General features: G+C 36.7%; 1 protein-coding gene across 4 annotated transcripts in view; it reads left to right on the forward strand.

The window, feature by feature from the left end:
• The window catches only part of TTC7B (tetratricopeptide repeat domain 7B), a 149,602-nt gene that overhangs the window by 74,055 nt on the left and 50,132 nt on the right, over positions 1 to 25,415 (forward strand). For all 4 annotated transcript variants that reach the window (XM_064512193.1, XM_064512192.1, XM_026111982.2 and 1 more), the window contains 4 exons: positions 1,485 to 1,557; positions 2,925 to 3,085; positions 19,038 to 19,154; positions 23,328 to 23,425. In XM_064512193.1, the coding sequence (XP_064368263.1) occupies positions 1,485 to 1,557; positions 2,925 to 3,085; positions 19,038 to 19,154; positions 23,328 to 23,425 (449 nt within the window). The remainder of the gene's footprint in view (positions 1 to 1,484; positions 1,558 to 2,924; positions 3,086 to 19,037; positions 19,155 to 23,327; positions 23,426 to 25,415) is intronic.

Here is a 25,415-nt window from a genome sequence, read left to right on the forward strand (position 1 = left end):
GTGTTTCCGAACACTGTTAGGGTCTTGTATTTCACTGTAGTCTTCAACTGAGAAGTATTTTTAGGAAAATATGAAACCGTCCCCTAAGTACTTCAACTTTGTTGATATGTGTCAAGTGTGGTCGCTTAACTGGTAGAGTTGTCCGTCTGTGAACAGGGGAGGACAGAATTGTGGCAGTGGAGGCAGAGGGTTCGCTTTGTGATCTGAGGGAGGGTAGATCTTGTTCCCCCCGATGAGGAATGCCGACCAGGTGTTCCGGACATCGTTATTACATATCCTCTTTCTCTCTGAGCCTCTGTTAAAAGAACACAGCCCATAAATGAAAAGTACTTTCTGCCCAGTGTTTACTGTGCATCACTAGGGGGAATTATCCCCCATTTTATTATTATTTTTCTCTGTCTTTATGCTCAACACCCGGAAGAAAAACCCTTATCTTGCAGGATATTACAAGGAAAAGTTGTAGTGCATATTATAAGCACATTTTCTGTTGTAAAAGTGTCAAAATGAACAAAATATAATGTGTGCATTTGACCAAAACATTAAAAAAAACCTTCAAAAAAAGTAGAAACATTATTTCTTCATTTTACTGAATGAGGTTACTTACAGCAGCAGTAGGTATGAATATTTCAGGGATGAATACTGCTGTTACTGGGCAGCTCGATATTTTTGTGCACAGAAGCAGTAGTTGCAAAAGTCACCAACATAAATTTCATACTTCCTTCAAGCACAGGTTCATGGTGAAGCTGATCTTATACTGCCTTTTGCTGTGATAAAGAAGAAAAGGTCCAGCCCAGGTTGCTTTTGCCTTGCTGTGTTAGCAAAGTACTCTACTAGTCTAGTCTCGACTGTTAGGAGTAGAAGTAGTTGGCTTTCTAGGAGGCTTAGTATGCTGGGCTGAAAATGTACTTTGGGAGTCTAATGAATGTACGAAGACAAGATCTACTTTGCTGTTACTCTTCCTCTCTGAGCTCTGTGCTTCAGAGCCATTCTGGGCTGTGTTGGTGAGACTGCTTGGGCAGTACTCATGCAGGTGTCTTCACGCTTGTCTTTGCAAGCCCTTTTCTTTTTCTTTGTGTAGTGTAAGAAACCTCTGCCAAATGAATTTTTATTACAATTGTCCTTCCATAACTTCATGTAATCTTTGCATAGGAGTATATTTTAATTGAAAGAATTGTTTTGTATTGCTCATTTTTAAGATTTATGCTGGAATTACATAATTCAGTTCTACCAAAAATGAATGCTTGAAAAGGCCCAACCTGTTTCTGATAAATGAAGGATAACTGGGAAGTGTAAGACAAGCCACTGATGAATACCAGTCAGGCAGCAATAGCAGTGGGAGGTGTCCCACAATTCCCTGTGTCAAAATATGAACATATTTCAGAGGGGAGATCTGGATATGCATACATGAATATATATATGTGTGTGTTTATGTATAACCTGTATTAATAAGGGGAAAAAATCACTTTTGTTTCTTTGTTTTTAAGGGCTCACAGTTTGTCTCCAACAGATCATCTGGCAGCATTTTACTTGGCACTGCAGCTTGCCATATCCAGACAGGTGAGTTGTGTTTTTAAAAATGCAGCCTCCCATTGTCATGTGAAGATTAGAACCTCTATCCATCAATGGATACAGATGAAAATTTCTTCAGTAAGTCCTAGTTTTCCATATGCATATACACATAGATGTGCAAAACTGCAATAGATGGTTTGTTTTTCTCACACTTTCCCTGCAAAGAAGCTGTCATCCATATCTAGAAATACTCTCTGGACTGGACACCTTCAGTCCTGTACACTTCTCCAGAGTTCTGCCACAGTATTCCCAGCCCTAAGATCCAAAATAAGACGTATGACATTCAATTCTTTTTTTCAACATTTATTTTGCTAGATGGAAAGCAGCCAGAAACTCAGTCTTTTTCTGTTTTTAACTTAATATTATGGGTAATCTCTGCTCAGACTGGTTGTTTCTGGAGCGTGGTACTCTTGAGTCTAGACTTCAATGATATAGGCAGTGCTTATGTCTTCAGTGTCTGCTAAGATATGTGCCTTTTCCAAATCCTTGTAAAAAGTTTGCCTATTGTGAACAAAATTACAAAAATGTGTTTACGACAAGTGGAAAATCTTTTAAAGTTGAGAGGGATCAGAGCTTGGTCCAACTTGTACAGCTGTTCTATTTAAAGGAGCTAGGATTCTACCATATATTATATGAATTTGAATAATGTGGAACTGCTTTGTATATGTCATGGTAAGCCTTTTCCTGTGTCAAGTTTATTTTAGGAAGTAGCTTTAAGCACGGTAGTTTACATACTCTAGATGACTGCTTTTCATTGCTAATGAATAGCAGAGACATTGGACTATGTCACAGAGTAAAAGGGATTGTTGCTTTAATATCACAAAATATTTTTCAGTAGCAGGCTCTGACTTTGTGTTTCAGAACTCTGTATTTTTGGTGTTGCTTAATTAAATCTCCTGTTTGTAACACTTAGTGTACATAATATTTTGAGCAAAAGCTCAGGTGATCATGAAATTCCATAGGAAGAGAAGTGACTCTGGCAATTTAGCTGTATGGTTTAGCTAATGCATTACAATTAAAATATTTTCAGAATCATCTAGAAATACAGCCAATATTTGAAACAGAATAATATTTATCTCTTAGTGGATACTTTTAAAGGGTCGAACTGAACTGTTTCACTAAAACTTTTATCTCATTTATCAGGGTTAATATATTGTTTAATTTTTACTGTTCACCATAGTGCATCAGGTTCATTTCAGATTTCTGAGTAGTGTTTTACAGGAGTCTTTAGAGTTCTGTTTGGTATCTAGGTGAATAATTTACTTTGAACATTTTATGTATATGCAATCAAGTAACAGGAGGCAGTATTTCTAACAGCAGTGCTTTCTTTTTCTGCCTTTTTCTCTTTTAATCAGATACCAGAAGCTTTAGGTTATGTTCGTCAGGCTCTGCAACTACAAGGAGATGATGCCAACTCTCTTCATCTCCTTGCACTCTTGCTATCAGCACAGAAACACTATCATGATGCTTTGAATATCATTGATATGGCCTTGAGTGAATATCCAGAAAATTTTATGTGAGTGAATGTCATGTTCTCTTTCTACACTTTCTCTCATATTTATTTTTTGAGACTCTCATCTCATTAATTTTTGGAAATGGTGGATTTGAAGATTTGTCTATCTCCCCACCCCCCAAAAAGTGTTACCCCTGCCCTTTTAATGCATGTTTGTTTTTTATTAATGGCTTGTTAAATAATGATGAAATTGTTGGTTTTGGATGGGAGGATGATAGGGCTGGATCGCTGAACTTATTTTGTGTTTTCCTATATAACATTAGTTTAGATAATTTCTTCCTGTTACATGCTTGAGAGTATTTTTCTGTCTTCTGTTTTTATGCAATATTCTAGAAAGGATAAACACTACTTTACATTTAGCTAGGAAAAGATCAATCCCATCCTATTCTAAGATAAGTAGTGCTTATTGTAGGGTATCTATTATGTAAAATACATCATAACACAAAATCTCCTATTTTGTCTGTATAATCAGTCATCTGAAATCAGCTGATGGATAAGTAAACAAGTGAAAGGGGAAGAAGCACGACTGATAATGTTCTTTTGTTTAAGAAAAATCGTTCTTTGTGTTTATTCTTCATGTTAACTGTATCTGAAAATATATTTGGATTTCATACGTCTCTAAGTGGGCCTATAAACTTGTTATAAGTTTGCTTTATGTTCTTAGGAAACTCTAATCAAACACTTTAGGCTGACATATCTCTCGTGCAGAGACAGCTTCCATTAACTTGTTGGAGAGTAGCAGTGCTCCATTCTGATAAGAAAGTTTTACTGACAGTCACCGAGGTCGTAATTCGTAGTATTGCAGACATCCTGAATGCTTATTATGACATTTTTTTGAAGTATTTCAAACTTAATTTTGAAATAACTGGCCTTTATCATGTGTTTTTAGTATATCAGCATATCAGAAAAATACAATTTCTTTAAGAATTACTAAAATAGTTTGAAAATAGGGATTATAGCGTTTCTTCTTCCTGTTCCTTGACCTTTCATGCCTCCATTCTAGTGTCCATATGAACTGTAGTTGCCTTTTTCCTTATAACTTTGACCAGGACCTTTAATGCTCTCGCCTCTCCTCGGAATTTCTTCTGTGGCTTACAGCCACAATGCAGTGCAAATGCCTTTTGTGGCCTTTTGCTGTTTGACATCTCCTAGTTTGTCCTCACCTGCACACGCCTGTCTGTGTTCTTGTTACATGCTTCCACTCGTGCTTCATGATTTCAGAACTATCTAGCCGTTCCTCTCCCAAACTTGTCTGTGCTTCCTCCAGGTCCCTGAAGGATCTCTGCTGTGATTTGAGAGGCAAGCAAAGTATCAGCTAACTGATTTTATACCCTGTCATTTTTGGTCGCATTTGTTTCCAACACACCATGGTCTGTTTTGTTCTCTGTTCTTGGTTCATGTTCTGCCACTTAGTGGCAATATAAGTGACAAAGAACAGGCTGCTATGTATCTCAGAATAACTAATAGTGCAGAAGAAGTATTTCTGAAACTGCAGTTCTCTCTATTTTTCGTAAGAGAACAAAGGATCATGCAGTAGAATGTTTAAAATGACTCGTGACTATTCAGAATGTATTTGTGGGTTTTTTTCCAAATATGGCTCATGGTCTTTCTATACTTATTTATAATTGCATCTTATGGTTAAGCATGTTGTCTGACTCATTTTAAAGTGTTCTGATTCTTCTCTTAGTCTAAGGATGTGTATTGATATAGGTCATAGCGGTGGTTCTAAATTGTTAGTCCTGTTGAGTAATACAAACACCATGGTGTTTGTAACCTACTGTGGTAGATAGAAACTACTGGTACAGATCAGGGAACCTGAGTAATATCTTGGCAGTAGGAATCACCATCAGAGGTGGCAACAGTTTTTGAAGAATCCAAGGTGAAAGACAGCTGTGTATCTCTAGCCAGTCTTTTAGAGTGGATAATTCTGTCTTCAGTGCTGCCAAGTTGCTTCTGGTTCCCACAGAGGACAAGGAGATGACTGAGATTACTGACCAGGTGGACACAAGGAAAGTAATTTGGACTGATTCCTTCATGTAGCTGGATTATTTTTGCAAAGATGTACCTGCAAATTCTCAAGTTCATAATCAGTTCTTGTGCGCTGTATCTGATGCTCTTGAAATGGCTGACAATGTGCATATGTATAAAATGTAATACATGAGTGCTTAACGTGTTGTTTATTCTGTTTTCTTATTCTGCAACTTCTGTAAACAGTACAATCTCATTGCCCCTTCCCAGCAGACTGGAAAGAGATCCTTTTGCGTTTCATTAAAGCTTTCTAATTTTTAGGCATAATGAAACCCTTGATTGTTTGCCCATGGTATTTTATTGTTTTTTTTCTAAGCATTTCAGATGTCATCTTGTTTTTATCTTTTATCTTTCAGTTATATCTGCAAGCACAGTAAGCTAATTAGTACATGACTTTCCTTTGTATTCTATTGGTTTCTGTCAGAATGTATTACTTCAGTTTTATGCAAAACGATACTTTGGTTGCTTTACAGGGTGTTAATATCTGTCCTTGGGAAATACTAGAATGAAACATAGGGCTTGCAAATCATGCCATTTCTTATTTCTTTTTTTGTTATTCTTATCTGCATACCTCTGTATGCTGTAATAGCCTTCTTGCACTGAGTGCTGTCCTACCCTTTTCACAGCTGCATGTTCTTTTTGTTTTGCTTTTCCTGGTCAAGACAATCTAAACTTTCTGAAACTTGTAATACTATATCTTTGTAAAATGCCAGGGGTTGCAAGGAATCTATAGAATACACTGTGAGACCTACTGAGAAATGGATATTTCCCAGCACTTTTCCGTTGTAGTCAATTAGTAAATGTGTTAACTGCTAGGTTTTAGTCTTTTAAAATCTGATGCATTCCTAAGATTGTTTCATGTTGAATATTTGAAGTGTAATGCAAGTATACTCTTAATCTCTCCAATTATTAACTTTTTTGCACCGTAAAGTTAGAAAACTGCTGAACAAATATAGCCAATTGGGTAATGATTTTGCCATATGCACCTCTAGGCCAGTAAGCAGAAAGGAATTCCCCAGACAAGGACTTCTGTCCCACTGTAATCAAAGGAGTGGAATAAACAAGCGAACATCATACTATACAGTTAGCAGCAAGGTATAGCTTTCTCTTTGAATAAGGAGTTGGTTGTTCTTCATTGCATTGGCAGCATAAACATGCAGTCTGCTCTGAGGCCAAATGGAGTAAGGGAAAAACTGTTGGGGAAGATCTAATAAACCTGTAAAAAACCTGAAATGAGTATGTACTAATGTTTACCAGAAATAATAAAAATGCAAGATATTTGCTGAATATCTAGGGTACTATCACTTCAAACATTTTATGAAATTCTAGGTTGTAACCACTCTCTGCCTATAGACAAGCTAACTGTGTTTCTCAGAGCAATACAATCAATTTGCTTGAAAGTACAACCTAACTTCTAAAGCCTCCTGAAATTTGTGAGTACTGTATTCAAGGACAGGAAGATGTCTAGACACAAGATTTCTGAGCAAGATTAAGAATAACCTGGTCTGGTGGAAAAGCTGGGAATAAGGTGCCTGCACCAAAAAATCAGAATAGTTAATCTTGGTCAGATTCTGCTGTATTTGAATTCATCTGAAATTGCACCGTTTTTTTCACGCTTTTCATTAGACCACTTGCTCCTGAACTAGAAATGTGATGTTTGGTTCCTCTTCAGCTTGAGAAAATTTGAACCCACAGATCATGCAACTCAGAAGGGTCCTAACCATCAAACTGTGGTAGACTGGGTGAGGTGATACTCCATCTCTCCCGTTGAAACAGAAGCAGATCATGCTGCCCTGAATGCATGGCTGGTGCCACCGAACGGAGAGCAGGCAGGAAGGAGCCACAATATATTGTGAATTATTAGTCTGCTCAGCCATGAGGAAGTAGATGTTGGTTTGAGGTCTTGGGTTTGAGGCTGCTTGCGTTCCCTTGAATTTTATTTATTTTAATCCAACAATTGTGTGCTGTAATTGTGTAAACAGTCTCAGTGTGCATTACAGTTTGAAGGTGTAGTCAAGATGATGCAAGCTATTTGTTGTTGTGTTGCATTAATTTTTGAGGCTACTTTTCCTCCCTCAGTTTATTTCCATCAGCATCTACTGTAAAGCTGTACTTGTGGTAACTACATCTTTGTAGTGAAACCTTAGTGATGGTGAAAGAATTTTCAGAGTTCATGTTTTTATCAAGACCCAAGATAACTGCTGTACTTATCACTTATTTCAAGGCAGTGCCCAGATGTGCATAATTCCAGTCTAAAGTTGACTGTGTTCTCATTCAGTTGCTAAAATACTGAATTAAACTTGCTTCTATACTGTTGCTAGTTGGAAGAGAAAAGCCAACGTTAGGCATTCAGTGTTGGTAATGAACATACTGATCAAGCACACAAGTGGGAATTAATTAAGTGTAGATAATATTTCTTAAATTGAGAAGAGTGCATTTTGAAAGTAACTCCAATCCTGCAGTTGTAAAGAGTTTTCTGCCCTTTTACAGACTTCTGAAAGCTTTCATCATGAAATTTTGCAGTGTCATGTTTTGAACAAAAATAGCCTTTTGATCAGTGTAATTTTTAAATTTAATACTGTGGAGGATGGGGAAAAGATTGAGAAACAAGCATGAATTAGTTCATATTGGGCTTGTACTTCTTGTGCAATATAGATAGCATAGTATGAAACCTTGAAGTAACACTTATCTGTTCTACTTCATGTTTAGTCTCAATTAAGGGAGAGAGTGTTAGCTTTCTTAATGAAATATTTTTGATTATTGTTTTCTCAGTCTTAGGTGTTTGGGTCTCTCTCCCATTCCATTATTTCACAAGTTGAGACTCTGAAAGTGTATTGCCTGAAGTCAGTGTAATTAAACAAAATAAATAATAAATATGAATTGCTGATTTTCTTGCTGGAAATGGAGAACTGCAAAGGATAGCAGCTGACAGGCTTTTAAAGTAGCAGAAGTAGGGAACAGCAGATGGGTTATTTGAGGAATGCAAGCATGTTATTTTAATGTTAAGAAGTACACTCAAAAAGGAAAGACATATGGTAACAGGTCTGAAGACAACTGAAGACTAAGTTCACAGTTTAAACACTTACATTTGCTGAAGTGTGATGGAAATTTTTTTCTTCCAAGAATATTTGCCTGATGCTTCTATGAAATACATCACTCCACTGAAAACTATTAAATCCTTTCCTTCCTGACCTCTAAGGACTCCTTCTGAGCTGCAGTAGATTTGCCAAAATCACCTCCCTCTCAGATCATTCATTAAAAAACTCGCTCCCTTCTGATAGTTGTCAAGGTGGGCATAACAGAAAAGCTGTTTGGTACATGCTGTGTATGATGGTACATACCGTACATTGATGTTTTGTGGGACGTGGGTTTTCATCAATTAAAGGAAATAGACTACACTATGCTGTTTTCCCAAAGTCAGCCATGTTCACTGTTGTGTGTGGTGATGGAGAGCTCGCATTTTTTATTCTCTTTTGATAAAAAGAGAACTGGGAATCTTTGGGGGAAAGGGCAGTAATATATGGTTGGACAAGAAGCAGTCATCTGCCAGGCTTGCCAAAGTCATGCCTTTGAAAAAGGATGCAACGTTGTTTTATATCAGTAGGCTGTCTCAAATCTATTCCATTTTGATTTTGGGAGCAGATTAGTGTGTTCTCAAGACGACTGATTTTTCTGCAGGTTCTGAAGTTTCTAGTTCTTACTCACTGAAGACAGTATCAGTTGCTTGTGATTTCCCCCCCCCCCCCCCCCCCCAATCCTGGACACTTTATTTTTTTTTTTTATTAACAGAATGATTCATTAAACAAGATGTTGTTGATAGGTGTATATTACTTATATAACAAATTGGTCATTGGCCTCAGGGTATTATCCCTGACTATTATATTTGCTAGGCATCGTTAGACAGTAGATATTTCTCTGGAACTTGATTGAAAGAGTCCCAGTTTGGTCCATGAGCTGGCTGCCGCAGGCTGTTCAGAGGAAGCAAACAAGTTTTCAAGTATAACTGATTTGTTCTGGCTTCAGTCAGAAACTATCTTCATTGTAGTTTAGTTTTACTTTTTTTCTCTCTTTTTAAGGACACTGAATTCATAAGATGGAACACAGCATATACAAACTCTACCGGAAGTCATAGGAGTGACTGCCCCCCCCCAAGCACAATGCTGCTGCTTAGTGAGCAAATACATATGAATTACATATGGAATAATATGTGGGGAATAATATCTCAAGGGGCATGGAGGAGACCATCTAATGCACAGGAAGGGTACCAATTCACAGTTTCCATAAGATTCTGTTGTTGAAGGGTTTGATATTGGGTTTTGTTGTATCTTTTGTTTGTTTGTGAGTCAGACTTCAAATAGGAGTCCGATCTGCCTTTTTTAATTTCATCCATTTCCCTAAATATATATGGACCTTCCTACTGGGGATCTGTGCAACCAAAGTTGGAGGAGATTACCCTGACAATCTGTACTGGTACTACAGTCCTGAATCACTTGGATCATGTTTCACATCTTCCATATGTGTGCTTGGTGATTGATTGAGAAACAGTTGAGGACTTCTTTTAATGAGTTACATGATTTTCTGGAGTTTTTACAAAGACTAGACTTGGTTACTTGACCTCCTTTTGCCAGTTTTGATAATTGGATTTCCTGGAGGAACCAGACTGATAGAAACAACTGAATAATATTGTGTGAATAGACATTGATTGTTGTATTCAGTAACCTGTACTTATTAACTGTGTTTTGTTATCTTGCAAATGCTGCTTGGATGGCTGAAACTCATTCCTGATTGTTGACTTTAAACAAAAATGAGAAGCTGATGTGATGAACTGGGCAAGAGGAAACTGGCTTCTGTCTGCCATGAGGACATGGCCAGAAACGTTGGTTGGTTAGCAGTGTCACAGAAATTCAGAAGAAATCGTCAAGAAATAAGTTTAATTTTGTTATATGTGCAGTTATGCAAAAAGTGATTTCAAGATACTTGCAACTGTTTTTGATGCTTCGCTATGTGCTGTTTATGTTTACGTCTTTCCTGACAGTGAAACTTCCCCGAGAACTCAGAGTGGAATAGACTTACTCTGTGTGCAAGAGTTCACTTTACAATTGTAGTAGACACCTATATGAATTTCTTTTTGTACCTTATCATGGTGATGAGATGTGACCAGCTTGATAGAAGTGATACACCTAAAATCAATTAATGTATAAATAGTTCCTTTATCAAACTATACATATTTCCTTTTCATCTACTTTCATGTTTGCATTCTCCCTGTAGGTTAGATTTTTGCAATTACATCATCTTTCGTTTTTGATCATGTAGATGTATCAGAGTTGACTAATATGAAGCTGTAAATTCTCTACAATAAGCATTGAAGGGACATCTGTCAAAACTGGATGCTCAAATTAATAGCATTTAAGGGCAGGAGGGTCAACTTCTACAGAACCTGACCTCCTATACACTAGAAGTAACTAAATTTCCTTTAGTTTCCCTAATAATATAGGTTTAGCTAAAGCATAGCTTCCAGAGGGCATCCAGTCTTGATATGAACACATTAGAAGACGGAGACACCACTACAGCATGTGGTAGCTTGTTCCAGTGTTTGAGTTGCACTCTTTATTAAGGTGGTGTTTTTGTTTCTGATTTGAATTGATCTGTTGTTTGCTTCCAGCCATTGGTTTTTGTATCATTCTTAATGAATTACTCTGCAATACTAGTGTCTTTGTACTCTGGTAGCTACTGTAATCAGGTCACCTCTAAACGTCCTTTTTGGTAAGAGCTCGCAGCACTTTCTGGCAGTAGGGTACACACCGTAGCCTTTCAGTTATCTGTCTAGCACTGCTCTGTACTGTGTCCAGTGTTTTCATCATACGTAAACAAGAACTGCCCCAAATATTTGAGCATTGTTTCAGTGCTGCAGAGAATCAGCTGCTGCTTGTCTATTGGAAAGGGCTCTGTTAATTATTTTGAGCATAATTGGCTTTTCAGGATTTTATATTCAATTCCATGTTTGCCAGCATTCTTACTTCTTTTTGGTCAGTTATATCTATAATGCGTTTTCCCACTAGAACAAACTGTGTTTGTGCTGAGTGGGTTTTCTTTTTTTTTCTTTTCTTTTAATCTGTCTTGAGAGCTATCAAACCAGCTATTGAACAAATTGTTTGGAAAGTTTCCTACTGTGCTGTTAAAGCCGTAAACTTGCAAACTGTAAACTGTTGTCAGATTCTGGGCCGTGAATGAAGTTAACCTGGAGAAACGGGATTTTCTTTTAATTTTAACCTTTTTGTTCTAAACCGTTTATTCATGAGTGATTATAAGTCTTTCTGGAGGACACTTGCTGATAGTATGTACTGACCAGGAGAAAAGGAATTTGCTGAGGTTTGGCTTCCAGCTACTTCATTTCTTTTGTCTTTTCTCCAGCAGTAATCGAAAGTCTTTCCCATATATGTAATTGTAGATTGCAAAAAGTGACTTGCTAATACTTTATTTAGGAAAGGTGAATAGATTCATATTTGTTCACATCATCAATACTGAGTAGTGTTTGTCCAAGTTAATTCTACACATGCAGCGTGCTGCTTTTCCACTTTAATTACTCCATTCAATTTATACAATCAATTTACAGTATGGTAGTTTGCTACAGGTGTGACTGTATAAACTATGCATGTGTAAGTTTTACATTACGTAGTTATGTTTTTGATTAAATCAGATCATACAAAAAGAAATCTAGCTTGTTTGTAAAAACTCGTGCTCTTTTCTAGAGACTTTAGTATCTATCTTTGGTGTTACATTCTGCATCATTTTCTGCGATTTTTTTTTTTTTTTTTTTTTGTACAGGATCATTGTCCGACTAAGTCTAGGATTTCACAAGTCCTATGTTTAAACTTACTGGATTTTTTTAAAATGTAGTGCCTTTGTACTATTTAAAAACAGAACAATTTATCTTGAATCTTTCCAGCATTCCAGGATTTGAAGTTGTGGGATATCTCAAGTGGGCATTTAAGTGTGAATCCAAAATGAAATATTATATAACTCCACACAAAATTGCTATTTGACATCTTTCTCATATGCATTAATGAGTAACAAACTAGCTAACAATGTTGATTATATAAAGTTCACTCTTATATTTAGGCTATTGTAGAAATTAATGTAGTTGGCAGGGAGATGAGGCTATTGTTTGACATTTTCTGCATATTCAAGAAGGCTTTTTTATGGTGGTTATTAGCATATTTATGGGACTCCCAGTATATTAATTACCTTCCTACCATTCTCTTAATGATTGATTATCATGAAAATATGTTGTTTTAGCTGAGAATAGAAAAGCAAACTGTTACATTACTTAAAGAGGTTAACTGAAATCCTGTAAAGATATCCCATTTATGTAAAATGTAACACCTTTTTAATCCTGCATTGTAAACAAATGGAATTTGTTGCATCCTTTTAAACTTTAGCGTCTTCAAGTTGCCCGCTGCCGTGAAGTGTATGTTTGGCTTGACCTTATTGCACACAGAAGAGCCCTTAAAGGCTTCTCAGTGAGGATTTCGGTGCTGGCAGACTGATGTTTTTCATAGTACATACCTTAAGTGACAGCACAGCTCTGAAAAACATAAATAATTTCTGTAAGAAGAGAATAATAATGAAGTTTGCTCCCAATCCTAATTGAAAAGAGAGCAGTCTGCCAAATTTTGTTTGGGATGTGGGGATAAGGAGCTTTCAGAAGAAATCAGAAGGCAGATCTCTTCCATGCAGTAGTGTATGGACTACAGATGTCCAGGTACAGCCAATCCAGGCTGGTATGCTTGTATAGTGCAGTGCACAGCAGCATGTGAAATTCCTTGCTTGATCCCAGAAGCAAAGCACCTAGTTTAAAAATGACACCCAAGATCAATCATGCCTGTTCATCAGAAAGAACTTAAGTGTCTCCCTGTGAAGAGTTACAGTACTCCTTGTCATGTAAGAGATCTGTCTTTGCTACCCTGAATTTTGGCTTCATTCTCCAGAATAGAAATACTCCTAATAACTTAAGTCAGTCTTGGAGAAATGGACTTCTCTTAATCTCTTGACATTATGAATGGTGCTGTGGAAGGGCTTTAATGGCTATAGCATCTGGGTATTTTACTTAAACAAGTGAAACAGGCTGGCTCAATTAAGACAGTGTTATTTTTGAGATTAAGCCCTTCCTTCCTGCAGCAGCAATCAGCAGACTAAACAGAATTCAGCCACTGGAAATGGCTTTAATTTTTGAGACAAAACTATGAATTTTCAAAGCAAACGCTGGTTTCACTTAGTGCAAAGGTCTTACTCTGAGTGTATAAACAGATATTGAAATGCTTTTGAAAAAAAAATATTTTTTTCCTCTAATCCTGAGATTCACGGGGAGGTCAGTATGTACTTGTTTATGCAGCTCATCTGGGGGCGGGGGGACCTGGAAATATCTAGTGTGCTCACAAGGAAGTCAAAACATCTCTGTCAGGTACTGGGCAACTGAGGAAGCATGTGGGACCAGAAAAAGAAATTCCTTGGTTGTAATTTAGCAAGGAAAAGCATCCAGAAAGCCACAGAGAGAACTTTCAAAAATGCAGATAGCATCCGATCACAATTTCTGGACTGTGCTACAAATGGCAGTGGTGGGTTGGCAGGGAAAAGCTTCAGGCGGTGATTTAATAGATTAGTTTATACTGATTAGGAAATAAAGCACTAGCAGGAACCTCCTAAGTCACAAGGCTCCACTATTAGAGATATCTATCCTGTAGTCCTTTCCGTTAACTGAGCTGCTGAGGAACAGTTAGGTTATTTGCTGCTCCTCTCCTGCAGCCTATCCAAAAGAAGCTGTGAGGAAGCAGCCTGTTTTACAGCTTCATTTATTATGTTAAGAGGCTTCCAATTTCCCACCTTAATGTTTTAATAGTCTTTAACGCCTTTTCGCTTAATAGGTTTTGTGCAAAGATTGTCCTTTAGATAAATTGTTCTTCTCCCTTCATGGTGCTTGCCCCATCTGTATTTATAGATAGGAATTGTACCTTTTGGCTTTTGTTTTGCTAGACTGAATAAATTAAGTGTTTTTTAGTACTCTGCAGTCTCCAGTCACCTGATTACCCCTCACAGCCTTTCTGTGCAGCTGCTGCAGTTTGAAATTCCTTTTTTGTGTTTTGTTTTTTAACTGTTGCAATGAGAACTATGCATAGCTTTCCAGATGTGGTCTCACCAGGGTATTGTACAATGGCACGATTTCTTTCTTTTCTGCTTCAACTAATGCATTCCAGAATTACATTTGCCGTCTTTGCAGCTGTCCCGCCTTAATGGACCTGGCTGTTGGACAGTTCACGTCTAGAATAACTTACCTAGATTGCTTGGTACAATCTCTCTCTATTAAACTGATGCTATAACCCACTTTTCTATTACAATTTATTATTCTTTCATTTCTGTATGTTATTTCTGTAGGAAAAAAATTGTATGCTAACAAGACTGTATTTATTGGTCGGTTTATTACCCCTTAAAAAAAAAAAAAAAAAAAGTTGGCTGTATAGTTGCAGTTCTGCTATCCTTATGGATATGGATTTTCTTTAAAGTATTTACCGTGCCTGCAATCTTGTGTGTCTTTCCATAATTCTGAGGCATTAATAATTTTTGATTGCATTAGCTTTCTTCACTTCTAATGCATTCCCAGTCTCCATTTGCCTCATACATGAAAACAAAGACAATATAGATTAGGATTATAGTGAAGGCTGGGGGTCAGTTCATAAGTTACACTTAATTTTCATTTCATCCTCCTTCTTCAGTAGTTGCATTTCTTTCCTTTTTCCCATTTAGGTGCAAAAAAGCTTCTCAAGACTGTGTAGCTTTCTTGTTTAATATTCTTTTCAATGTCTAGTTTAGTTTTACTTTTTATTATGTATGTTTTACTTTTTATTATGTATGTCTGAGAGGCAGCTTTCTGTGCGCTGATTTTTTTCTTTCTCTCCTCTACCCCTCCTTGTCTGCCCCCACTCTTAATAGGATTGTTGGTTCTTTCTGAAGTCTTGCTTGTACAAGGTTGTTGATGACTGGCTTTTCAGTCACCAAGATTTACCCCTTCAACTTGAGATGGGGATTCTTTGCAGTTTTAGCATCTTCGTGTTAAATGCCAGACTCCCTTCATATCTTTTTGCTAACTTTCACTTTCACGTTATTTCAGTGTATCCTATTGAAATTCGAAGACCTAGTTACACACCCATTTGGAGTTTTTCATCCTTTTATTTAAGTAAAAATCCACTAATAGATCAGGTTATAAGCAGCTATTTTATAATATCCTCATTAGTTAGTGATAACACTCTTAAAGTAATCAAGTCATTTGCTGCTCCAGTAAGTGTAAGTATATAAGTATAAATTTATCAGCTATTAGCTCCAAGAATAATTAGTCTCTTCCACTTAAGAGTGTGAGTTGTTCTCTATTTTGTGCCTGGGTAATTATTCCCCTAAAGTGATACAGTTCTCTATATCTTTACCTAAAGTTAAAGATGTGCATCCATATCAAATGCTGACCCTGGAACGGATGCCCCACTAGTCTAGTGTCTCTTACAGAATCTTTCACCTATTTCCTTTTTTTATTTGACCAAAACAGATTTTTATTCTTATTATTTGTTATGTTTATTCCAGTTTGACATCCCTAACACCCAGTGTTCCACTCTATTTTAAATATTGTCCGTCCCTCAGGACTTGTGTTTTCAGCCATGAATGCTGCTCCACCATGCTGCAGTTACTCCATTGCATCTTGCTCATGTGCCCTTAACTTAAACATCTGACTTGCAAACAGACGCAACCAGATAACTTGTGATACTGTTATTAAGTGTATTGCTTCATTTTCATCTTCCTATCTCTTGGTAGCTTTCTATCCATTCTTCACCAAATTTTCTAATGTATTAGAAACAGGTGTGAGAATTACCATGGTTGTCCCTTTTACGCTTAAAAATCTGTCAGTCATGCAGGCTGTATTCCAAGAAGGTTGTTGCCACTGATGCTTGGAGTTGCTTTTTCGGATGATAGACCTCAGTAGCTTCAAAAAAAACCTTCCTCATAATACTTGTTCCTAGGCTGCTTGTCTAGTTATAGGCTTGTACCTTCAGCCACATTTCAGGGGAACTTGGGATAATTAGGTGAACTTGAGAGTCCTGCTTATCATGTGTTGTTCCTCCTGCCCTTTTACCTCCCTCCTCTTTCTTGTTTTCCATCCCATATTTAAGTGAACACTTAGTTGGCAGGTTTTTATTTTTTGTCCCACCTCACTTTTCTGTAATGTCATAGAGTTATTCTGTGATTTATACTTAATGTTTCTTGGACTCAGGGAAACTTATCTGTGGCTTTATAAATGCAACCCTTTCTTTTCAAGAGATTATTGTTGGTTTAGAGTGTGGACAATAGTGCACCTCACTCGTGTGCTTTTTTGTGTTTTTTGGCATTAGAAACAATTTCCTAGCCTTGCTTTATTAGATTCTGAACACTTGCTCATCATACTTTCAGTTTATTGTTTGTATTTTGGGAGACCTGTAACCCTCCAGTCTGCCATAATGTGTAAGAAACAGGGATGACATAGAAGATGTTCCACGTGCATCAAAAAGCATCAGCTCTTGAAGTTCTGCTTTAAATCCTTATGAGTGTGTGTGTTTTCTGTTATCTTTCACTCAAATCCTGCGCTGATAGTCCCAAGTTCTCCCATTTTTGTTGTGCGGACCCCTGCTATTTTGTATACGTGTATTAAGTCATTTCTTAGTAATCAAATCCTCTCCCTTTCTATCCCCTCAATTATTTTTTTTTTTTTTTTTTTTTTTTTTTGCTGGCCCTATGTCTTCAATTGTGCCACAATATTCCTGATAGCCTTAAATGATTGAAGGCTATTAGAGTTAATTCAGTCTTTCTCTAAACTGTAGAAAATAAGCTATCTATTGCAATTATCCTGTTTCTGGAATGACCCTGTAAATTTAGTGTCACTTAGTTCCATACCTTTCTAAAGTGCTTTCACTGGTTAGAAAAGATTTAAACTTTTAGAGGCTTTTCAAACAATAAAAAGTATTCTCCTTTTTTTACACACAAAAACAGAAAAGGGATTGTATGAAGTAGATCCCCATGATTTAGGGACTGGGTTTTGATACCTGGGTCTTGCTTTCTGTTTGGAACAATAGACTAGACATGTTATTGTGAGGGGAAGAGGAGGTTATTCTCATTTTTCCTTCTCTCTTGATTAACATGATGGGCACGGGCACTTTTCTTCTTCCAGTGTTATAGTCCCAGTTAAACGAATGTCTAGAGAGGATCAGTCTGCCAAATGGAGCATGACTAGGTGATCTGTATGCTTCCCCATACACTAAAATCAAATTTACTAATAGGAAGAAAGCTAAGCCAGTAAAACTGATTACTTTGTTGTGCGTTCATACAAAATATCAGATGAGACTCCATGTGACCTTATTTACTTAACTTATCTACAGCTGCTCCTTCTCTTAAACTAACTCAGTGTCCCACATTACCTTTTCATCCCAGTCCCTCTGACACAGGGATTGGAGAATTAAGGTAACATGATTCATTTTGTTAGATTTATATGCTGGGTAGTTTCTACATAGGAGGTTCAGCACAACACTAAAGCTTTAGCTGTAACTTGCTGAAGCACTTGCTGTCATTTCTCATTCTTGAGAAAACCCTCTGGCAGTTTGCAGTTACTATTAGCAGCCTTGAAGTTTGTATTTGAGAGAAGTTCTGAGCCTTCACACATGCCCACCCTCTCTATCCTTCTCAGTCTTCCCACGCAAACCATATGACCAATCATATAAATTTTTCACTTTGGATGATTAAGGTTGTACTGGAATAAAATGCCAAAGTACACCTGGGTTTAAAAATGGAAACTAGGCTAACAGTTTTGTTTGCATCCTTCCTTCCTGCTTTGTGCTCTGTAATCCTACAATTTACTAAAAACTACTTTTATATTCGTATTTTTCCAGGGTATTAGTTCCCAGATGCTGTGACTTCTGTAAGCATGCATAGCAATTGACTAGCTTCTTTATTGTCATATTCCATTTATATTCTTTAATTATCCAGGAGGGTTTGTATCTAAGTTACCTCTGTGCAGAACCATCTACAGATAAAGGAACATGCAGTCATCTTCCAGTAAGGCTAGATTTGTGTTGCTGCCACTAGCAACATAAACTTTGAAATCAGAATTAATTTGCAGTGGCTTCCGGCAAACACAATTGTTTCCATTTTGAATAGCTTGCTGTGCGTTCAATTAATGATGCTCTTTCTTCAGGTCATCATTTTGAAGTATTCAAAATGTTCAAAATTCAAGTCAAATATCAAATTCAGTGCCTTCTGATGGTAAAATAGATGTAGAGTGCAGCTAGATTTTCTTGTTGATCTTACTAATGCTGACTACTTTCCATAAATCTGTATGGTCTAATGGAATCTTTTTCAGTATAGCTTCTTCCATTTCATATAATAGAAGTTAATGATTAAGAAGTTTATATATAAGCAAGCCGTATGCATCAGTACTGAGGGGTTTTCCTTTCTGACTTGTGTGTTAAATAACTCTTATGTTGAGCCAGTTAGTGAAGATATTTTTCTCTTCTCATAGATTTTCCTTAACAAAGACTTCTCTTTTCTCTTCATGTGTAAAGTGCTGTTTTAATGATCCTGCTAATTTCACTAAACCACACTGTCTTGTTTTAACTTAAAAATTTCCTGTAAATGAATGTTTCTGTCCAGTTGAAAGGCCATCTTGTAATAAACACTATTATTTTGATGACAGCATTAGATATTTGACTTTATTGCAATTACTTCATGAAACATATTTAAATTAACACTGTCTTTGAAGTTATGTTTTCTCCAGTTTGGTCAGATGTTGGGTATCATTGAAAATATGTTCTGCTTGAATCTGAACCTTTTCTTTCTCCTTTAATTTCCTTTCTTTTTTCACTAGATTACTGTTTACAAAAGTCAAATTGGAATCCCTGTGCAGAGGCCCGGATGAAGCACTCCTTACATGTAAACTCATGCTTCAGATTTGGAAATCCTGCTATAATCTCACTAACCCAAGGTACGATGCTGTAGAATTCTATACTGCAAAACTCGTGAGTATGTCGCTCAGTCCCAGGATAATATTAGGTCAGCAGTCATGCTTTTACTTGTTCCGGTATTTCATATGAACGAACTCTGAGAATGCGAGGAACTGGAGGATGAAGTGCAAAAGACACCAGTCGATGGATATGCTGGAACCACTCTGTGTTCTGTGAAGTTAGGTGCACTGCAGCTGATGAACTCTGCTGTGATGAGATGAGACTACAGAAAGTGGGTAACTCTGCCAAGCTCATTTTACTAGTATTGGCTAGTTTTCCTCCGATCTGAGTTAGAGCCCTGGTTATCCTGGCTAGTGGAGAGGTTGCTGTAGTGTAGATTTAGTTCAAGGGCTTTCACTGAATCACTTGATTAAGACTATAGAAACAATTGAATTCGAGGTTGCGTGGATGCTTGACATGCTTGGAAAGTCAGCATGGCTTTTGTAAAGCCACACTTACAAACCTATTTCAGTTCATCAAAGGGATCAATAAGTATATTAATTATTAATAATTTGATTTGATTATTTTTATTATATTAATAAGTTGATATAGTTCTGTTTGGGTTTCTAAAAGGCTTCTGTGAAGGTCCTTTCTGATACATGTTTACATAAGCTGTGAAATAAAAGGGAAGGTATTTGTATGAATAAATACTCAGTTAAAAAATAGGAAAGGGTAGGAGTAAATAATCAGGTTTCATGCTGGAGGAAGGCCACCAACTGAGCTGTGCAGCAGACTGTGCTGGTACCTGTGCTGTTCGACATGTTTATCAAGTACCTGCAGAAGGGGATAAGCAGAATTTCTTGCTCTCTGGATGTTCAAAGGTTTGACAGTTATTTTCTCTGGAGGAGAGCCGCTACAGGAGAAGCGACTTGTACCAGCTAGCATCAGATATCTTTTTAGCACTATGATGCACATTATCTGTTCTGTTTTGTTCAGTCTTGGTTATGTAAATACATACATTCCTTTAAGAAGTTTGGATGAATTGGAACCCTGTGTGCGGAGGGGGGAAATTGCTTCTTCCCTTAGGGAGCTAGTGAACAGTTCAGAGCTAAAATGTTTGGAGAACATGGCAGGAGGAGCCTGGGAAGGGATCTGAGTTGGTCATAGCTCCTTCAGAGAGAGACTGACACTGCAGTGTGGCCCCAGGAGCAAGACTGGGAGATGGCAGAAAGCAAGCACATCGGGACCAGAAAGGCCTGGCAGAATTTGTGGCAACTCTAAATCACTGAAGTGGCAGCAAGGACCTGCAAGAGTATTTCTCTTCTGACCTAACGGGTTGGTGTGGTGGGGTCTTTTTGGTTTTTGTTTGTTTTTAAGCACAATATCAGAATGCTGTGCTGTGCAGAATAATTACAATTTCTGTGTAAGCTGAGTGTGAGGCTTTGCACGTGTTCCAGTAAGGCTTTTCACCTTTCATCTCTCTTGTTACATTCTCTATACAGACCAGGGCTCTAATCATGGCTCGTCATATCCCTTTTGATATCAGCAGTGATTATGACCAAAACCTTGCTCCTTGGCTGTGTCAACTTCAAACAGCAGTGTGTGCTAACTGTTGTCTCTATGCTTCTTCAAGAACCTCTAAGTGAAAAAGTTAATGAGGAATACCTTGCACCTGATGCAGTTTTTCCTGCCTTTTTTTTTTTTTTCTTTTTTTTTAAGCTTAACATGCAAAGTTTTTCTTGAGGCTCTAGATTTTGGTGACAAAGAAATTAAAAACAAATAGGGAATGGAGTAGAAAAGAGCTGTGGGTAAGTGCCATGATGGAAGGAGCCAGGTTTCACAAATCACACATTCACAGTTGTACTGAATAATATAATACAGATACCAAGCAACAGCCTTACTTTGGATAGTCCATGTGAACTTTAATGGCTGAGTACTTAATATTGTATCATTTAAATAAGGTATGTAAGGTGGTCTAAAGCTGTCCAATTCATAACAACAGTTATCACTGTGACTGAAATTTGAATGTTAAGATCTGTTCATCCAGCTGGACTCCAGGTGTGGAAAAGAATAATAATGCAAGATCATATTGAAAACTTAAATTTTGCAACCTCTGTAATTTCCAGTATACTCTTTTTTTCATTGAAAAGCACTGTTTGAAAATAGTGTTTCCCACTGGAAACAATTGGAGAACTTTATTAAAGTTCATTAGGATAATAAAAAGAGATCTTTTAATGACTTGAAACCTTTTTAGAATGTTGCTGTTCAAAGACTTAAATACTCTGTACAGCATTTCTCATCAAAACATCTTTTTCTATTCTGATTTAGACTGGAAACTAATTTTGAAATATCATTTTCCTGATGAGATAAAAAATTCCCTTTTCTGATAAGCTCTGTTTGATGTTAAATATTTCTTCTTGCAGTTAATCAACTTTTGTGGAATAAAGCTGAGTTCAATGTCCTCATAATCTTTTACTAATGAAAATAAATTATGAATAACTAGATATACCACATGAAGTAAGCACTAAATGCAACACTTTGCCTTAACTTTTTTCAGCTGTTCTTGAATAGTTTTCTTTTGTCTTTTCTCAGCATGCAAACAAATGTTTTCTCATTAAATGGTTATACTAAATAAGAAATTATTCTGTGATGCAATCTTGAACAGTTTAGGGAATAAAGATTGTCAGAAGCGTTTATCTTCAGCCTGCTGCTTGAAGTACATTTGAAAATGTTCAGTTCTTTTCCACTTCTTAGTTTGGGCATTAGGAAAATGAAACTGATCACAGTGCCAGTGATGTGCTTAAAAGATATTTATGCTAAGCCTTGCTCTCCTTGTCAGCAACATTTGGCATGTCATTGCCTGTGGACTGAGGAAGGAAGTAATACAGTGGTTACCAGAAAATATGCACCAACTGGTGTAATAACTATAGCTGATAGTCTGTGTCCCAGAAAACTCCCTTCTGTTTCCTGTGGATTTCTGTAATGGCATCATTTTGTAAGGAAATCATAATCTTGCTATAATGTTAGGGTATTGCAAAATTTTATTTGTGCCATTTTAGCAACAGCTATACAAAGAGAGGAAATTGTTCCACTGTTTTTTTGAAGTGTGGAACTGCAAAGAGTTGCTGAAAGGCTTTTTGCCCTTCTGTCAGTTCAATTTCAGAAGTAGGAGGCAATTTTAAATCAGGGAGATGTAAAGATGTGCTGGATTCCAGTCTTGCTAAGGCTTTGCTTTAAGATAGGAATTTTGTGGAGTTTTTTTCTTATTGGCATAAGATGAAAATCAGACAAAAGTTTGCACTTTGCTAAATGGGTCTGTCATTTTTTTTTTTTTTTTTTTTGAAATTTTAAAGTGAGTATTAATGGATAGCGAGTAAAGATGGAGCATCCATATGTGCTTCCTCACATTCTTCTGCCAATGTGTTTCAATACTCACTTCGTTTTAAGGGTAGGGAGATCATTCTTCAGTCCCTGCTCTTATGCTGAATCTTTAATTATAGTTCTGGGGGCAATTAGTTTTCTTCATCAATAAGAAGTCTGAGGCACGGATACTGAGTTGTAACTAAAGTAGAAATTCAGTGTGTTTTATCCACAGGAGCAATCCGTGAAAACTGCTGGAACTGCTTAGGCATCTGATTGTTTGGAAGTATTCAGAATGTCATACTGCACTGTTAAGATTAAATCCAGTGCAACAGTGTTTAGCAGTAATAAGTATATTAAAAAAAAAAGGCAAAAAACTCTGGAGATAATGCTGCCTTTTTATGTGAAATGTTGTTATAACATCTTTATAACTTTACCTAAAATTAGACGCCCTGAGTTCAGTGTTTCTCTTCAGCGTGGGAAAATTGGGGATTCTCAAACTCATATCTGCCATCTGGGGTTAAAATGGTAACTTCACCTTATACTATATGAAAGTTCAAGTTGCAGTATATTTTTTGTAAAGCTCTTAGTCATAATTTAAAATTCTGTATTCCCTTCTTGGTTGTATTAATTATGAAACTAGAATTGATGAGGTAAATATGGATTCAGTTTAGCAGAGCTAATTCTGATTTAACGTAGCTGACTTAATGTACTGTGAGTGGTTAGCAGTGCTTAGTACTAAATTTGTTCATATTTTTAGCAAGAATCTTTGTGGGAGGAGGGCAGCATGCAATTTGTATCTCAGTATATAATTTTGTATTTTAATGGCTTACAATTTCTATACTTGATTACAGTGATTCCGGACGTGGGAGCAGCCTGTTAGACAGAGCTATTGCTGATAGACGGCAGCTTAATACAATTACCTTACCAGATTTCAGTGATCCTGAAACAGGTAGGAATTGCATTTGAACAATAAAATTAATAAAATCGATTGTCCATAGCTAGATTTTTTTCATCAATTATTTTTGTCTTGTTTTGCAAAATGGAATTATTTACGGTGAAGATATTTTCACTGTTCTGAAATGAATGGAAATAGCTGCTTTGCAATGTAAGACTTTTTTTTCTCCTTTATTTCTGGAGCACCTGCTTCCCACCTTCTCTGTAAATTAGAATGTCTGTGAGATGGATCTTGCTGAGCTTAGTGGTATGCTCTTATATAAAAATCAGTCTGCTGAACTAGCCTGTTCTCTAGAGTCCTATGCTTGTCCATCCATTAGGTATTTATGCTTTTTTTGTTAATGCAAAACCAGAAAAATTAAGAAAACTTTAAATGTCGAAAAATTCAAGATATCATTAATAATTAAATGAATTAAAATCTCATATATATATATATATATATAATATAAAAAATAGAATTGCATAGGTTGGTTGGCTCACTAGACATAGATAGCTTTGACACTATAAGGAAAATGTATTCATTACAAATTGTATATACTGCAAAATAGTGCTTCACAGGTGCAATGCATAAAAGCTAAGATTGTTACATGACAATAAGTATTTGCAATATGTGATTTGTCCATTTTCATTGGCATTATGGTAGCTGAATATATTAATATACCTTAACAGTCATACAAACAAAAAGCCAGTTAGCCAAAGTAACTGCATGCCATGCATTCTGTGAAACTTGGAGAAAGAGTTAGTGGGATGATGTTAGTTCCAGAAACCATTACAGAACATTACCTGCATTACAAATATGGAGATTTTTCTTTTTCCTTGTTTTTATGTCAGATTTGTAGCATGCTTTTCCTGGCCACTTTCAGATGTGCCTTTCTGCTTAATCACACTTCAATTCAAACTGCTTATGGAAAAGTTTGCCAGCCAATGAATTAGAATACACTGACCTATAAATCAGGATACAGAGAAATATTTAATGTGTCTCTTTGTTTAATAACAGAATTGCGCAGTAGAGAAAAATTTGTTTCTTTCATTTCTGAAACATGAAGTTGGATCAAATGCTCACTAGCTTTTGTAATCATGCAAAAACATATGAAGAGCTCTGTATTTGTTACAATGGCAAACAATTTTGATAAGGGTCTGGTCACCTGATTTCAAAGAATTGCAAGCTGATACTGTCTATAAAGTATAGCCTAGTAACAGTTTGGCCTGCTGCCCCTGCAGTAGCTTTATTTTCTTCTGTCTTCATGTTTGTGTTCTTTTAATAAAAATGAATAAAATAACAGGAAACCTGGTAGCGATTGTTCTGCATTCTGGTCTAACTCACTTTTTCATTTTAAGAACATAACTGGATTGTAAAGGGTTCACATGTAGGGAGATAATTTATTTTATGCCTTCAAAAAAGTTCTTGTTTTGTGTTTTCCTGGGGGACACCAAGCTTTTGTTCGACACTTGTAGGGTGTCCTATTTTATGTGTGCCACACTTCAGAGCGTAAAAAGTTGGTGCTTTTTAAAGACTGCGTATTCCTCAGGGCTTTTACATATAGGTGAACTTGTTACATAAAGACGAACCCTCACCTAAAACTATGAGCTTTTTAAGAAGCTTGCCCCCAGATTCCAATTTTTCAGTCAATATCTCAACTGGAAACAGGATTTACACATTCTGATTTTGTAGAAGTTCCAGTTTGTCTTTTTTCTGAATCTTAGCCACGTGGCTGGAGCTCATCTCTGATGTCAAGGAGGAAAAGACTAAAAAGAAAAAATACAGAGTCTCTTTTAGTTTATTTTTCTTTAAAAAGGTAATTGGTGTGTGTGTGTGTGTGTGTGTGTGTGTGTGTGTGTGTGTGTGTGTGTGTGTGTGTGTTAATTCTAATTGAATAAACGCTGCTGCAATACCAATACTCAAATTCCGCTATGAGTTGGGGCTTTGTTGTACTGTATAGATACACATATAGAGAACCTGCATACCAGAGGTGTAGTTTAGAAAT

The sequence above is a fragment of the Dromaius novaehollandiae genome, chromosome 5, assembly GCF_036370855.1.
Source record: "Dromaius novaehollandiae isolate bDroNov1 chromosome 5, bDroNov1.hap1, whole genome shotgun sequence".
Taxonomy (NCBI): Eukaryota; Metazoa; Chordata; class Aves; order Casuariiformes; family Dromaiidae; genus Dromaius; species Dromaius novaehollandiae.